Genomic DNA, 17,568 nt, shown 5'->3' with positions numbered 1-17,568 from the left:
TGATCAGATTGAGCCAAATACAAAACTGATCAAATAGGGCTTCACAGTACAAATGGACAATGGTAAATGGCCTGTATTTATATAGCGCTTTACTAGTCCCTAAGGACCCCAAAGCGCTTTACATATCCAGTCATCCACCCATTCACGCACACATTCACACACTGGTGATGGCAAGCAATGACCCAAAGCATAGTGCAAAAGCAACCCAAGACAAGGAAGCAAAGAAATTGGATATTCTTCTGATCTCAGCCCAACAGAGCATGCTGTTCAGTTTCTAAGTACAAAACTGAAGGCAGAAATATAAAAAAAAAAACAAGCACCAACTGAAGGTCTGGTAGAGCATCTCGAGGGCGAAAACACTGCAATTAGTTTTGTCTGTTGATTCTACACTTGATGTACTTGACTGCAAAGGATTTTAATCCAAGTATCTTTAAAAAAAAAATCCTTATATCTAAAATTATGCTAGTTTGTCCAATTGCTTTTGAACACTGAAAAATGAGGCACTGTCTGTAAAATGTGATTCATAAACAGTGCAATTTATTTTTTTAAATCTCCTTGAATTAAAGGTAAAAACTCTGCATTTCAAACACACGTTGGCTATCTGATTTAACATCTGCTGTGGTGACGTTCGTGATAAAAACTACATAATCTCAGTCCAACACATTATGGACCTAACAGTATTTTTCACTGTGATATTTTTTGTGTTTTAGAAGTAGTGAAGGTTAAAGGAGGCTCCTAAGAATGAATATAACTCAGTGTGATGTTTTCTCAAGTCATGAATGTACAAGTGTGTGTGTGTGTGTGTGTCAGACAAAACAATTTCACTGTTCATCAACAAATCAATCACATGCGGTAAACTGCGATTCAATCCAGACATATTTCATGCCCTTACTAATATTATTTTGATGAAACCAGCTTCTGGATTTTTTTCAAAAGACTATTTTTGTTGTGTCATTACCTACAAATTATTTGTTAAAACACAAAGAAAAAGAACCTCATATTGAAACACTGATGATAGTATTATAAGCAAAAAGCTAATATTTACATGTCAACAAGCTCAATGATGGTGACAATGCAAAAATGTGCTAATTAGCACTAACCCTTTCACTGGCACTTTATTAGGTACACCTGTTCGACTGCTTGCTAATGCAAATATCTAATCAGCCCAACAATACGACCTCTTGAAGTTCACACCGAGTATCAGAATATTGAAGAATAATGATTTGAATAACCTTGAATGCAACGTGTTTTGTGCACCAGACATGCACCAATAACAATGAGTATGTCAGACTGCTGATCTTCTCAGGATTTTCACACACAACCATTTCTAGGGTTTACAGATCACGGTCAGAAAAAGAAAAAGCCAGTGAGCTGCAGTTTTCTGGTTGAAAATACCTTGTTAAAGTGAGTGATCAGAGGATAATAGCCACTTTGAGCTACTAGGAAGCAGTGTTGGGCAAGTTACTTTGAAAAAGTAATTAATTATAGTTACGAGCGCGCGCAGCTGCTTAAAGCTGTAGCGTCCAGATTACTTACAGCTACTTCTGTGCAACTGATATAAGATGCGGTAAGCTGAAGACAGCTTCAACCGTCTGTTTGTTGAAAAATAGTAACGGACCGCATTTTCTTGTTAGTAACTGTAACGGCGTTGTAACGATAGGAATAGTAATTAGTTAGATTACTCGTTACTGAAAAAAGTAACGCCGTTATTCCCATCACTGCTAGGAAGGTAACAGTAACTCAAACATCCACAACAAATGTACGCAGAAGAGCATCTCTGAACGCACAACACAAACTTTAAAGGACTTGGGCTACAGGAACAGAAGAGCACACTGTAGTCCACTCCTGTCAGATAATAACAGGAAACTGAGGCTACAATTCGCACAACATCAGAAAAATAGGCCAATGGAAGACTTAGCCTACCTGAGTATTGCTGCTGACCCTGTCCATCCCTTATGACCACAGTGTACCATCTTCTGATGACTGTTTCCTGCACTATAACACACTATGTTGCAAAACTCAAATCATCCCAAGCTGGTTTCCTGAAGATATGTCAACGAGTTCACTGTACTCAAAAGGCCTCCCCAGTCACCAGATCTCAATTCAGTTTGGCACCTTTCTGATGTGGTGCAACGGCAGATCTGCATCTGACAAATCTGCAGCAATTGTGTGATTCTATCAAATCAATATGGACCAAAATCCAGCACCTTGTTGAATCTTTGCTATTAAGAATTAGTCCTGAAGGCAAAACCTGTCCAACCAATTGAGGGTTGATGGGAATCCCACTAGCTCGAAGACACTTGATTATACTCTTGTTGATCTCTCGATGGCACTAGAGGAGAAGTCAGTGGGTTCACCTAAGTGAGTGGAATCCATGTTGACAGGGACATGAATGTGTGAAGCAAATTTGGCATCAATAACTATTAAACAATCACACCAAAAACAAAAATAACAGGTGGTGCTAAGAAAAACAACAGGGAGGCTTCCAAAGTCATTAGGATCCATTTTCTGTGCCATGAATCTGGGCCAAACAAACTTGCATTGTCTTCCACCATATAGCGCCATATCAAAGACACTGGATATGCTGGGCTGTGAAAGCAAGATAAAGAAATAAATATTCAAACCAAGTGTTGGCATCCACTATTAGCTTTTACTATCCTTTAAATAACTGTGCCATATCTCTTCACAGATGATTTGTCATGCTGAAATAAGAAGCTGCTATGATATAAAATCCATGTCAGGGAAAACCGTAATCTCTACATATAAATTTGCTTCAGAGAGGCTGGATTCTAATTCCCAGCTGCACCACAGGCTAATAAATACCATAAAGTATTTGGTGGACAGTCTCTGTATAACTTCCCATTCCTTCGTAAAACATTCAGCTGGATCAAGATATATCCCCTGCCTGAGAGAACGAGAGAGCGATGGGCCCGTTTTTCCTGAGAAATGAACTATATATAAAATGTAAACTTCTGGTGACTTCCAAACCTCTGCACCCAATCAACTTACTGTCACCATAACTATGATATAACCCCGAGTACAATTTGCAATCGCCATAAATAAAACATTCACGACTTCAGAGGCGCGCTTCTCCTCTTGACTGCACTGACTGCAGCCTTGTTAAACATTTTCCCCCTGTTCTGTTTGTGTTTGCAAAATATGCCCTCTCTGCGCGAGACGGCCGCACCTGCACAGACAGGAAAGATTTGACATTTCCCTTATCGTTTGCTTTTGTGACGGCTCGGAGCTGGTAGAATATGCATGAACTTTTCTTTTTGTCAGCCGTGCCCTGCAGGGTTTTCTGAAGGTGAGACCCTAATTAGCAAAATCCTAGTTTTTAAAAAGTGTTTTGCATAAAGAATCTCTCTTTATTTGACTTTTAAAAAGCCAATGAAACTGCATGAGAGAACACATAGTGGGAGATCTCCTCCGACCTTTCGTGCTGAGATGTATGGGATAAAGTGAGTGGAGGTAGACAAAAAAATTTAACAGATAACTGCCACTTGACTCTGATGAAAACCTTAAAGCTACAATGGAGAAAATTCGTAGCTTAATAATGGTATCACCTAAAAGACTGTAAAAAGAGAGGGTTATGTAGAGAGAGCTAGGTTACCATGATAACCAGACTCTTTCCTTTTGTAATGCTTTGTACTTCAAGATGAGATGGGGAGTCAGTGCAACCTCCAGTCTGGCCTCATCAAACTTCAAAGGAGGATCATATTTTTCTTTTATATAATCTATGCGTTTGCTCTCCTGTCAATCATGTTGAAGGGCAGACAGTGAAACAAACCTCAGTGGCTGAAGCACTTATCGAGAATCCATTCAAGCTGAGAAGCTTTGGCTTCTGTTTCTCTGTACACTGCTTACAGTGACCCTTGGCCACTGGCATCAGATACAGATGACTCGAAGCCTGCTTCCTGCAGCAGTCCAAGTCCATGCAGCTTCTCTAGTATCTTATTATTATTATTAGCAGCTTCTCTAGACGATTTATATGCTGTTGCGATATCCAGCAAGGCTAGAGCCAAACACTATTCTCTGATGTAAATAAGCCTTAAAAATTTAACAAATTAGGAAAGGCTGATGATAAAAAATTCAGCTTTAGAGCAATCTGCTCTGTAAGGAATACCAAAGTTTTATCGCAGGGTCTGTAGTGAGTAGAGATGGCACGATACCACTTTTTTATGTCCGATACCGATACTGATATCATAAATTTGGTTATCTGCCGATACCGATATGAATCCGATATAGTGTTTTTTAATCAACAAAACTGTTTTTTAAATATCTTGCCGCATTTTGTATAAGTTCATACTCAAGTTTAAAACAACAACTACACTAAAGCTATTCTGTTATACCTGTATGCAAAAAAAATTATTTCATAGTTCAGCAATACTGATCAATCTAATAAACTTAAACCTACACCATCCTCCCTATTCTGGTATTTGAAAGAGTACTTAGCATAAATATTAAGCAACCTAACTAATAGGGTTCCAACTCCTAGCAACAACAAAAATAAATAAATAAAAAATGGGGAACCACCCCTCACGCTCCACCTCATGATGCTTAATCGACGTAATCAACCTTAATTTGATGCAGTGTGAAAAAAATGCACAGAAATCAATTATTTTTCAAGAAATATTAAATAGATTCAACATCTTTCTTCAACAGAATTGCAGACTGCACAGATGGTACCTTCCCAAAGGAAAAAGTACTATAGCTTACTAGGGTATATATATTAGACTTAATAGTTACTATATACAGTAATGGACTTCTATTCATTTTGCATCAAATTAAAACTTTGGGTGTCAGATAATTATTTATTAAAAGCTCGACATTTTAAATGAGAATAAGAAAGAAAAGTATGTCTTTGTGCCCCCTTTTCCCTGTTAATGCCCTATCGGCCCCCCTGGCTAAACTTTGCTAGATCCGCCCCTGCACAGTTACCAGCGTCAGCTACGTAGAAAAAGATCCTCAAGTAGAAAGTAATATTAAATACATTCTAACAACAGCTTATCAAGCTTAAACGTGCTTCTGTTGTTCAGCCGCTGGTTTCCTCTTTCTGGTGCAAAGTGGGCCAAAAACAAACCAGAGAGATGGACTCGCGACAGAAAAGCCGATCAGCTGATCGTTAAGCAGTTTCATGATTGAAGTAGCAGCAGGAGAGGCAGTCGCTCCATATATCGCTTGTTAAGCTTAACGCAGGAATGCTTTACAAACATTCAGAGATGGACTTACACACTTGCTTTACTTCTCTCGGGATAACTTTGTCGGAGATGAAATGCCGGGTTGCTAGCAAAGCTCCAAATGCTATCCAGACCACCGACAGGTCCCGCATGCCACAGCCGCTCTATCACGTGATGCATACTGCTCCGACGTGCTAACGTTCTGAGGTGAGTTACGGCGTGTTGCAAGTTTTGTGAGGTGCTTTCGTGATATTTAATGGATCGGATTGCATTTTTTATTTTTCCGATCCAGTAATTTAGGTCAGTATCGGACCGATACCGATACGTAATATCGGATCGGTCCATCTCTAGTAGTGAGTGATGTAGTGAAGACTGCATTTTGCTAATTTTACTAATTAACATACAGTCAAAGACCAGAAGCTTTGGAATAATGTTCACTGGACAGATGCAGCATTCATATTTGGTGCCGAGCAAGGACAGCTGTTCAATAGAAGAACACGATGCCAAGTTTGAAGTGTGATGGTGGGAATCTTTTGGTTTAGGGTTAACCAGTAGCCTTGAAGACTGACCTTGCAGTCATTAACTGAACTACAATTTCTGCATCATGTCAATGCCTGCTTTAGCTGTTGGCTGAAAATGAACAAGAAATAAAAATTTCAACAGTGCAACAATTAACAAAAAGCAAAAACAAATGGAGCACGGCAATAATTATGTTCATAATTTCAGGTTTTAGCCTGTACAGTTATATTTTCGTCTATTACCTGCATAATTCCCAGTAACATACATGTATTTTTTCCACCTCACACTGGCATTTGACAATCATTGCAGCATTTGTAATTGTGTGACTTTACACCTTGAGTCAGTTTATATTATTCTGTCTAACCCCCTGTAGTAGACAGGGGTTAAAACTGAATGCCCCCTGTAGATTTCCCCCCCGGTAGTTTTCCACCAACACACTCAAAAGCAGCTGTGGTACTTTTCCTGCAGGACATGGTTAAGCCCTCAAATAATCCAACAGAAGATCAATAATAGCTTAATAATTTCTTATCAAAGCAAAGTCCAGGGATGAAAGTGCATTTACAAAATCAGGAGCATAATAATGTGAGCTCTTCGGCTTATCGGCTACATTTATAGATGGCAAGTTCTGCCTGAACTAGGGCTGCCACAAACGATTATTTTGATAGTCGACTAGTCACCGATTATTTTTGCGATTAGTCGACTAATCAGATCATCATCCATTGAACGTAAAAGTACAGCTTATTGCACCAGCAGCATCTGCTCTTATATAACTATCATTAGCTTACAGCTTTAAGTGTTTAAGGTCTGTGCTAACTAAAAATAAAGACAAGATGATAGTTAATTGAATTCTAATTAAATGTGCAGATTGTTTCGGTGGAGTTTAATAAACTCAGCCGATTTACTCAGGAACAAATAAAATACTGAAAAAAGCCAAACAATAACATTTTTAAGTTATCTAAGTGACTTGTATATGTTTAACCTGAGTAGGGCGGTGGGTTTGAAAACGATCTGCCGGGAGTCCGGTGCTCTCATGGCCCCCGGCTAGCTATTGAGCTAGTGGGTAACAGACGCCTCCGAAAACGTCGGAGCGCTTTTGAAAATATGCGGTGTCTTGATAAACTGAGCAGATATTTGAGGTTTACACAGCTACATTCTCGCCTGAAAATATGTTAAACGTTTATTTTGTGACCCAGAAAGAATAATAAGAGTAATATTAAAACTAACTAGCTGCCGCCATTGTTGACAACTGCGCTGGGCCGCGCTATGAATTCTGGGACACAGCTTCTTCTTCTTCGGGGTTTAACGGCAGCTGGCATCCTTGTACATGCAGTGCTGCCATCTTCTGTTTCAGTCCGTTATTACACTCTTAAATCCTGCTACTTATTCCTGCTTTTGGGATCTTACAAAGCTTCAAATGACGCGTCGACTATTAAATCAGTCGTCGACGATTTTGATAGTCGACGTAATCGTGACTAGTCGACTAATCGTGGCAGCCCTAGCCTGAACAATCGAAAATTAAACACATTCTGATTGTCCATCTCAGTGCAAGACATGCAAGACATTCTTCATTAACTTCACACTGAGCTAGTGAGTTGGGGACATTTCCATTATTATGTGGTGCATCTGATTGGTAGACTGTTGCTGTTGTGACAGGGATGTCATGTGTGAATGCATCTTATTCCTAACTCTGCAGGAGCTACATCCTCTGCTGTGAAGGGTTTTGGGCGGAGGATGTGTGGATGGGCAGCCCTTGTCAGACTCAGCCTGAGGCTGAGGAGGATTGGGGCGGAGGTTTTAATGCAATCTGCTCACCACCTGCTCAGTGGAGGGAAAGGGAGGGGGCTTTATTCTTTTCACAACTTGCTCGTTATCACATCAGACACACAAACACAGATCACTGAGGTGTGTCTGCTCAGAGTTCACAGTTAACGCACCGTCCCCTCCCCACCCAGCCTCCTTCCGAAGGCTGAATGAGCCTTTGCATGACTGGAGCGATGACTGCACACACAGGCTATCCTCAACAAACCTAACACCTGCTTCCTGTCTGGCTGCACATGCTCAGAAGGCCCCGAGAGATTGTGGTTGTGTGTCTGCCTTGCTGTTGCTGTGTGGACTGGGCCAGTCCTTATTAGGACCAATGTAGCATCTGTGATTCTTGGCTCTAAGATATGAATGCTTGATTACACTGTACCTGACCTATTCAGTAACCACAGAACCTCTCTGAGCTGCATTTTCTCTGCACACCACACAGGATGTGGACGATTCCACCCACAGCTTCTTACACTGCAAATTCTCCTGTAGATGATCCTAAAACTGGGCCTGTGAGAAAACCTGAGCCCCAATCAATATAAACCTCACCTCCACGTCAACCATAAAATCCTGTCTGTTGGAAAATATTATTCTGGACAAACGTCTCTGTCACTATCTAAACCATATTTACATAAAAAAGTAGCATTTAATTACTTGGCACACAAAAAATTGCCAGGCAAACAATCAGCAATGGTTTAATCAAAGAGAGACTTACGGAAACAGATATAATTATCAGCATTACACACTATATAACCTATACATGTACAGTCTATTTATTTTAAACACCACAGCTGCTTGAAAATAAAGCTGAGTGCAATATATGCACATATTACTGTGGAAAACATTAATAAAGAACTTTAATGGACTTTAATTTGTTGCAGATATCCAGATCATTTTAATAAACATACCTGCGGAGAATAACATATTGTACTGTGTGACCAGCAGTTCATAACAAAAAAGGAAAATATTCACATTTAAAAACACTGCAATGAATATATAGCATAGTTGCTTCGAAATATTTGATTAATACGTACAGATTCATCTGATAACTAGAAATTGAAAATTACAGCATCTGATGCTGTTTCTTGCTGCTGTGACCTCTCTGAATGTCTAAGGAGGTTTATCTGATATGAATGCTAGCCCACAAAAGGCACTGTCAGTATGAAGTATCAAAAGACAGTCTGACATTTATGTATGACTGTGAATATCTGATACTCCTCATTGTATGGTAAGTTTATGGCGGGGTGCTTCTTTGTGAAAGTCTGTGCACAATACATCAGTGACAGCGCTGCATGCATCAGCATCACTGTGATAGACCTCGGAGGAACAGCAGTAAAAATTCACAGCTTGAATCTCAAATAGCAGGGCGCCTACTTTCTACTAAAGACTTCAAAAGAACAAAGCCCGAGCCAACAAATGCTGTGGTTAGATGACAGATGGAATACAAATGGAGTTTTTGCAGCTAACTGTGGTATCATCAGCCTTTGCTTTGTTCTGATATTCTGTTTGTGTTCAACGGTCTGTTAAAAGGACAGCAAAGGTTTTCTGACATTCTTATTTCCATCTGGCAGTCTGGTATGTGGGGTGGTGGGGCTGAGGAGATGACCTGCAGAAAAACATCAAATATGTGGTGCAGTCATGAATGTCTGGTGCACACAAGCCATACCTGCACTGCATTTCTCACTGTGAGAAACTGCATGACTACCACCATCATCAGCATTACTACCGGAACAGAAAGAGGGATGGTTCACTGGATGACCCGTGTTTTGTGCTACACAGTAGCAATCTGTCTGCAACATGAGCTATTTCTCTCCGATCCCTGACTCAAATATGCATGTAACTCCCATTCATCACTGTATTAAAGGTGGCACGTCAGCACAGTCATCTCTTTTTATTATGGCCTGACATACATAAGGATCTACTTTGTTTTTGTTGTTTGTTTGTTTTTTAACCATGGCTTTATATTAACTGGTTAAATAATAGATATTCAATTCAATTCAACTTTATTTATAAAGCACCAAATCATAACATAACAACTGCCTCAAGGCACTTTATATTGTAAGGTAAAGACCCTACAATAACATCACAATAATGTGATAGGATACAGTTAATCCTGTAGGGGCCATGAGATGTGAAATACATTAGCCAGGTCTTTCAAAACACAGTGTTTGGTTTTGGTGTAGCACACCAAGAGGTATCACATAATTTGTCTTCTATTTACTCCACCTGATTTTGGTACATTTAACATTTGCAATATTTAAAACTTGTGCAAATTATTGCATGCATGGTATTAATCTTCACAGATTATGCTATGCTTTTCACTTCTGTCTAATCTCAAAACTGCAAAGAATCTCATCTCATCTACTTGCCCAGCTGGAGCTGTCCTCCTGCTCGTGGTGCTGAAACAAACACAAAGAAACAGCCAAACACAAAGTATGCGGAGAAAATGAACACGAGGCTTAACGTGGTTTAAGACTTGCTCTAACATACGTCTCAATATTGTCCATCCCTTTTGCACCTGCTCAGTGCTACACAAGTGCACCATATCCGTATCACTACTAAAAGCCCTTGTTCAATCTCAGCTTAGAGCCTTTTGAAATATTAATGCCTGTGAGACACTTACTGTGCACTCGTATGGATCAAATTTTAAAGGAACAGGATAAAAACCTGCAACTAATTTACAGCACTTTGGTAAGAAACTATGAAATATATACATATTTTATACTGAAGCAATTGATCAGCTGCAAATTTAGTCAATGTTCTTGTCATCTAGGTATGAATTCGATCACACAAATACCTACTATCTGTTTGTCTAAAACACTGAGGTAAAAACATATAGTTTCTCCCCTTCATTTAAAGCATCTGCAGTGATTCTGAAGTCCTTGATTTTCAAAAACGACCTTTTCACACCCGCAAGGCTTTGTTTAATCCAACCTGTGACACTAATTCTGACCCTTCTTGATATTTCTGAGATCTCTCTGAAAGCGCAATACCTCTATTTATAGAACACGCATAATTGGGAACCTGGAAACAGGATGGGCCTCCTCTCTAATTAAGGAATAAACAACACTAATTGCCATCATTACTATCATTCATCTGGTGTTATCAAACGTGATGAGATGTGCATATATTGAGTCCTGTAAGATTACGCTCTACATCTTGGCTAAAATCTGAATATCACCATTCTAAATGTATTTTCCTCCCAGGCTCTCATTAGGGTTTGACATATTGTATTCCACTAAAGTGTCAAAAGTCCATAGCAAATCTGGCATTTTCAAGGCCACCTGCTTTCAGCACAGTCGGGTGGAAATGTTACCAGATGTCAGTTTAGTACTCTGCCCAATTTCCGAAAACAGAAAAAACACAGTCAGAAAAGGCTAGCTTTACTTACTGTAAAAGCTCAATGTACCTCAAGAATCACATTTATTTTACAGGGTAACCCTTGTGTTAAAACCCACATCACATGTAGTAGGATAAGCATCGAATCAACAAGTCACAAGAAGTTGACCGGTATCATTTTTTTCTGTGCGAATCCAACAGAGTCCAGATTGAACAGCATCAGGCTACACAGACAGAGGGTGGCAGCATGAATGGAAGTCTGAGGGGCTCCTTATTTTATTAAAAACGGGCTCCCCAAGTTACACATAACGATGCTCACTCAAGGTTTGCCACGCAGCTAAGTCCACGAGGAACAATCGGGAACAATAGGTGTGACAGAGAGGAGAAATGATGCACCTGGTTTGGGTGTAGGAGTCTGACACGTTGCCAGAGACAGGCTCGTCCTCACCACCACCAACACCAACACCACCACCACCACCACACTGTACCGTGAACTTTAAGATATTTATAAATAAAGGAAAAGGTATTGCTCTCCGTAATCAGACATTTTTATCGACTCTCGGTTCCCCCGCTTACTGCAGCACTCACAGCAGCCTGCACACCCACCTTCCTTCAGCTCCGTAACTTGATGAAAACGATTGCGCCACTAATAGCGCAGTAAAGCCTTCCGGTTTGCATTTCTATCACTACAGGCACGCACGGCTTTAATATTTACCTCACTCACCTTATAAAACTCCCTTATCGCTGAGGTCCGGCGGTGATAGAGATGCTGCTGATCTTTCTTTAACGCCAAGAAACAAGAGGAACTCCCACCTTCGCAGGGGCCGTCTAACAATTAAACACCTGCTTTGGAGGCGTTAAGGGACCATCAAGCAATGGTGATGCCAACAAAATTTCATTCGTTTTATTCGAAGTTACATAAAAATATATTTGACCAGACATCCACCTTAAAGTTAGCTAGGTCGATTTAAGTGGTTAAATGAATTATATATATTTTTAATGTTAACTTTGAACACCAAATGCACAGTAATCTGAAACTGAATTTTACATACTCCAGTTTACATCCCACAAATACAAAGGCTTATTCCATTTAAGACAGAAAAATATGTATATTTTACTTAAAAAATACATGTTTTTAAATATATTAAGGAAAAATATTTGAAAACAATTAAGCACTATTAAATTAAAGCTACTTTGTTTTTTTAAAATATACATTTATCATTATTTCTATATTTTGCATTCTTTATAAAAAAAATCTACAAAAACTTTAGAATATATCACAAGTGTAGATACAAAACAACAACTTTTATATACAGCATTGTTTTGTGGGTACAACTACTCAGTCACTATTCATCTGTCAGTGGGTTGTTGCTCTTACCACACACCATTTAGTAAACCGTTTAAATAGTTTTATTGTTCTTGATGATGATGATATTTTTGAAGATATTTGACTTGTTTATGTTTTATATTATATTATATTATATTATATTATAATATAATGTTGCATGTTGCATGTTGCGTATTATGTTTAGTTTAATTTCTGATCACAGGATATTTCACTGTTGGCTTTGCCTCTTGTTCACAATGAAATTGGAAAAAAATATTTGTAAATACTTTGGTTCCTATGAAGGAATGAGGTACAAAAGATTTTAAAGCTACAATCTAATATTTCACAGGAAAATTTTAAAAAGGTTATATTTATTTACCTGTGCTCCCTATTGCACATGCTTTTATTACTTTATGAACACATATAATATCTCCTGTTTATAATGTTGTATGTGTTTTTACAGACAGGTGTCTTTTCAAAAAGAAATCTCAATATCAGCGAGACAGGATTTAATATTAACAATAATCTTATGTTACCTTAAAGGAGAGGTCTCTAGACTAAAGTAATGAAATGAAAGCTCTTTAGAGACATTACTCTAAGGATACTGAGGATCTATCTCAGACTTAACCTGGTAACAGATATGATGCAAAATGTATTAGTGCTCAAGTTAATTGTACTTTAAATAAAGACAAAATAATAAAAAGAATATTTGTTTGTAACAGGGAGAGGCCAATACCTGACTGATAGTGGTCCATTGGGTGATGGGTAAACATGTAGACTTGCCAATGGAGTTATAATTTCCTGTTATATTGTGAGATATTGAAAATTGATGCCTTTATGACTCCTGCACAACAAGATGTGTTTTAGTATGGAGTGTTTGTGAGAGTCAAGTCATGTTAACAAAAGAAATCAAATGCATTGAGCTGCCTTACATCCTGTGAGTAAAGCTTATTTTATTGAAATTGCTAAAATTAGCTTATGGACCTCTACGCTAACAGCATGGGACGTCAGATAACTGAGGATACATTGCCACCTACTGAATTCTTTCTTTCCTGCATTGACCCTAAACACTGCAGATTGTTCACATGCTGTAATAATAATAGTTGTTCACATGGAAAGAAAGTGAAGGATTAATCTTATAAAAATGTACTATTATATAAATATATACTTTTTGAATGGATGTATATGGAGTTAAATATGGGGAATTAACCATGTGAAAATAATAATACTTGTTTTGCTTTGTTGAAATTTCTTTTTTGTCTTGTTAACAGGGACACGTGAAGAAAAAGAGGAACACAGACGCATCCGGACCAGCAGGCGGCGGTAGACAAAGGAGTTAATGTGGTGATGTAAAAACGACGTCAGTGCCTCTCAAAGAAACCTTCTTGTGTGCGTTTGAAGAAGCTCCTGAGCTCCGAGGCTCCGTAGTGCTGAAAGGACAGCTCCTCCGCTCTCTGACATCTGCAGGTAGGCAGATGCGTCGCGCCATGGAGATGAAATTATGGGCAAATAACATTACTGGCGCAATCATTAACATACTGGAAACGATATAATGTAATTCTGAAAGAAAACAGAACACGAAGGAGATGGATAACTACAGTTATATTATAAATGCTTTCTGTTTTCTGTAGCATCCACAGTGTCGATGCCCTCTAATGAGGGACGTAAAGACCAACTTTTAAATTTGGTCTGCGAGACCGCCCTCTTTCCTTTTCGTCGTTTGCTATCTTGTGATTTGCAAATCCTTCAGTGCTGCAGGTTATGCGATGACAGAGGGAGGGATAAGACATTACTGCTATTCTCAGTGGCCCCTGGGAGTCCCCCACCCCCACTTTGCTCAGAAATTAGTTTTTAACTCTAAGCGGCAGGCTTACATTCTCTCTTCTATTCACATTTCTGCACTGTGCTCTTTGTAAATGGTTTGGATTCAGTGTGATTTATTTCAGGGTTTCAAATTGTCAGGTAAAGAGCATTCAGTAGTAGACATAGAACTAAACAGTTATCCCCTGTGAACAAGCACTTGGACACAATGGAAAGGAAGAACTACCTGATCTCTCCTCAGACCAAACTCTGTCCTTGGAAGGGTCATTCCCTCCAATTTGCTACTATTTAATTCAAGTATCTTAATGTAATAATCTCCCTACAAGTAAATGACTTTACTGCTGGATTAAGACTATTGATGCCCCTTAAATTGCAAACAGCACTGCCAATTCTTTAGGTACTTAGCAATCCTCATAAGCTGAGAATTTGTTTTGTCTATTTGCTAAAACTGTACTATAGTATCTTCTGTTTTGGCTGCACGTTTGTGTTTGCATCTAACATGAAATTGGTAAAAAGTGTTGAGAGTGATTCATCATGAATACCTGTGTTTGCATACAGAGACCTATTTTCAGCAAATGCGTGTTTGATGGCACCTCGTGTTTCCTAATGCAAGTTTGTTATATTAAAAGCCTGATTAGTCATTAGAAAAACCATTTTTCAATTATGTCAGCACAACTGAAAATAGTGTGCTGATTGGAGAAGCAATAAGTGCGGCTAAATAAGTGCCTGGATTGGCTGTCTCAGTCTGATTATAGTCTCTAAATTTAAAAAAAGGACTGGAAAATCATCACTTTGTCCTTGCTTTAAGGAATAAAAGTTAATCCATGCAGTAAATTAAAAAAACAAAAAAACAAAAGAGAGAGAGAGAGAGAGCAAGAACAGATTTTATAAAACAGGAAGTACTGCTCCCTCCACAAAACTGTGCAAGCATCAGGGCCTTTACCTAAAAAAGGATAAACACCCATACAAGCCAACGTGAGGTGGTTTGTAAAGGGAGTATGATGCCCATGATGAGTGAATCTAAACCTCTGACCACAACTGTGTTCAGCTCTCTACGCATGCTCAGACTTTTAGCACAATAAACTTGAACTAAGTAACATAATGTGCACAGAAAGAGCGGTGGTTGATGTAAACAGGCCATTTCATTCAATTTATTATCATGTTCCATTTAAAATGATAAATCATTTATGATTCCACAGACCATTAGTTGTGATTTAGACCATTTTGGGTCATTGTTCTTGTTATATTAGATACAAACAAACGTGCTTTGCTTTCAGAAGAAAGAACATTTCAAACTGACCAGAAACTTCTGCGCAGTTACGTTTACAGTTACTTGCACTTGCACTGCTAACTGTGTTCTTTGCTCCCACACAGATATGTTCACCCGGATGTTAAAACTGAGACTTCTCAACGCTGTAGCACCTGCGTACTTTTTTACGGCTACAGCAGTCACCTTCATTTTTCACTTTGGCTTCTTCATTCCAACAATTTTCCCAAGTCAGGGTACATCACTGGACGGGTCCAAAGTTTTACATACAGTTATTTTCCTTTTCTTGATGTTCAATGCGTTAGGGAACTACATAATGACTATTAAATACCCAGCTGAGAGTGCCAACGAGACTGTGATTCCAGTGTGTTCACCTCACTGCTCAGATAAAGTGGACGCGCACTACCTCCTAAACGGCCGTCACTTCTGCAAACTTTGCAAGAAGGTTATCCTTAAGAGGGACCACCACTGTTTCTTCACTGGAAACTGCATCGGCAACAAAAACATGCGCTACTTCATCATGTTCTGCATCTACACATCCTGCACATGTTTATACTCTTTGGTTCTTGGCGTGGCCTTTCTAACAGTGGAGTACTCTATCTCTTTTGAGAACCCCCTGACCTTTTTGACTCTTCTCCCGTTCTCCACTGGTTACTTCTTCATGGGTGAGTTTTCCATTAAAGCTGATATCGCAGAGGGGACACCAATTAACAACTCAATATTTTTATTGTTGGAGTCTGCTAGAGTTTGCATGATTCACAAACTGGATCTTGGCGCAGCCTCTCAGTTCATGCACGTTCAGCTAACTTTGTCCTGATTAGATGCCCTTTGCAAACAGAAGGTTAAAACAGCACGGCGGCAGGGCTTTTGCAAAGCTAGGCCACACTAATGATATTTGCTTTCACTGAGATCAAAATGGTCTTAAACTAAGCATTTAGGTCAGTCTGCCTGAGCTTCAGGCTAACAGGTATTACTTGTATATACACTGACCTCATTTAATACTCTTTTCTTTACTACAACCATCCACCATTCTAACAATAATATATGCGACAGTAATTTCTCCTCCTCAATATCTCCTCACAGGAACAATCTCAGGCCTGCAGTTGTTCCTGGTGCTGATGCTGTACGTGTGGCTGGGCATCGGTTTGGTGTGTGCAGGTTTCTGTTGTCAGCAGGTGCTGCTGGTGGCCCGGGGGCAGACATGGTGTCAGATGCAGAGAGGGCAACTTGCAGAGAATTGCAACCCCTGGAGAGCTAACCTCAAGGACGTCTTTGGCACCCGCTGGATGCTTGGTCTTATACTGCCTGTGCAGACAGTAGAGACGTGCTCTGAAGACGCAGATGCCCATAAAGAGGACTGAAGAAAAACCTCATATCGCAACAATAGCTCCTCACAGGTCAAAAAAGTGACACATGTTGTAGAAAATGCTGTCTAAAGACCCATGTGGGGAACGATTTTGAACACAGAGAGGATGCTTTTTGACGTTTCAAATAGTCTGTGAAATAGCTGTTAGCACACATTCCTTTAAGGACAGGAGCCATACAAGCAATGTGAAATAAGCGTGTAGTCTAAGTGTATCCTTTAGGTAGCTTTTTAAAAAGGCAATATTAAGACAAATAAGTTGGTCATTTTTGGGAATCCAGCAGTTTTACTTACGCTACTATAAACGCTTGCATCAAAATATAAAGATGGCTTTGCATGCCTTCACAGCTTTGCAATTTTGTATTATTTGACAGCCTGTGCCATGCGGTGCTCTGAGATTATCAAAGTGCAATATTCTTCCACACATCCTATTAAGATGCTACAAAGCGACGTTCAGGAAACTCCGGGTAGTTTTCGTGACAATGACTCTCGTTTGTCGTTAAGGGCTATCAGACAAAGAAGCCGTTTGTCTGCAGCATAAACTGCCGGGCTTGACAATACTGTTGTGACAATTACATGTTTAGCCTGATGTACTCTACTCAAAGTAATGTGACTCAGGCAGTGTGAAGAGGGAATGCTCCTTTGGAAAATGGGTGGGGAAGATGATTAATATTCGATTATCCAGGGTTATTATTCACAATGTGCCATAAAGTCATTTCTTATTTGCTTATAGCTGACCCCAAAGATGAGGTATTCACTACACTGCTAATAATAAGGCGCTCTGCATAATAATATTATTATTAAGGACTTTTCACTGTTATTCTGTGACTCCAGCTACAAATACACTGCTCATGTCGAACAGGTTTTGGGTTTCAATAAGTATACTTTCTAGAGATATTTTGTCTATTCCTGTTATACCAATAAAAGTATTCAAATCACAGCA

At 39.2% G+C, this 17,568-nt stretch overlaps 2 protein-coding genes across 2 annotated transcripts in view; one reads left to right on the top strand and one right to left on the bottom strand.

Annotated features, from left to right (window-relative positions):
* Positions 1-11,661, bottom strand: part of tmem63c (transmembrane protein 63C) — a 42,392-nt gene extending 30,731 nt beyond the window's left edge. Inside the window, exon 1 of the mRNA XM_085258259.1 lies at positions 11,572-11,661. The gene's annotated coding sequence lies outside the window, so the exon portion shown is untranslated. The remainder of the gene's footprint in view (positions 1-11,571) is intronic.
* A 1,868-nt stretch (positions 11,662-13,529) lies between these two features.
* zdhhc22 (zDHHC palmitoyltransferase 22) lies at positions 13,530-17,564 on the top strand. The gene is made up of 3 exons (XM_085257480.1): positions 13,530-13,641; positions 15,370-15,927; positions 16,346-17,564. The coding sequence occupies exons 2-3, from the start codon at positions 15,372-15,374 to the stop codon at positions 16,621-16,623; spliced, it is 834 nt and encodes a 277-aa protein (XP_085113606.1). The 5' UTR covers positions 13,530-13,641; positions 15,370-15,371; the 3' UTR covers positions 16,624-17,564.
* Positions 17,565-17,568: the final 4 nt, after the last annotated feature.

The sequence above is a fragment of the Mchenga conophoros genome, linkage group LG19, assembly GCF_057382185.1.
Source record: "Mchenga conophoros isolate Kocher_MC1m ecotype Shallow Benthic linkage group LG19, M_conophoros_male_GT1.1, whole genome shotgun sequence".
Classification (NCBI taxonomy): domain Eukaryota; kingdom Metazoa; phylum Chordata; class Actinopteri; order Cichliformes; family Cichlidae; genus Mchenga; species Mchenga conophoros.
This window is presented reverse-complemented; position numbering and strand designations above follow the sequence as displayed.

Coding starts and splice junctions, on each gene's coding strand:
- zdhhc22 (XM_085257480.1), top strand. CDS start 15,372: ATGTTCACCCGGATGTTAAAACTGAGACTTCTCAACGCTGTAGCACCT. Junction 15,928..16,345: donor CACTGGTTACTTCTTCATGG/GTGAGTTTTCCA, acceptor ATCTCCTCACAG/GAACAATCTCAGGCCTGCAG.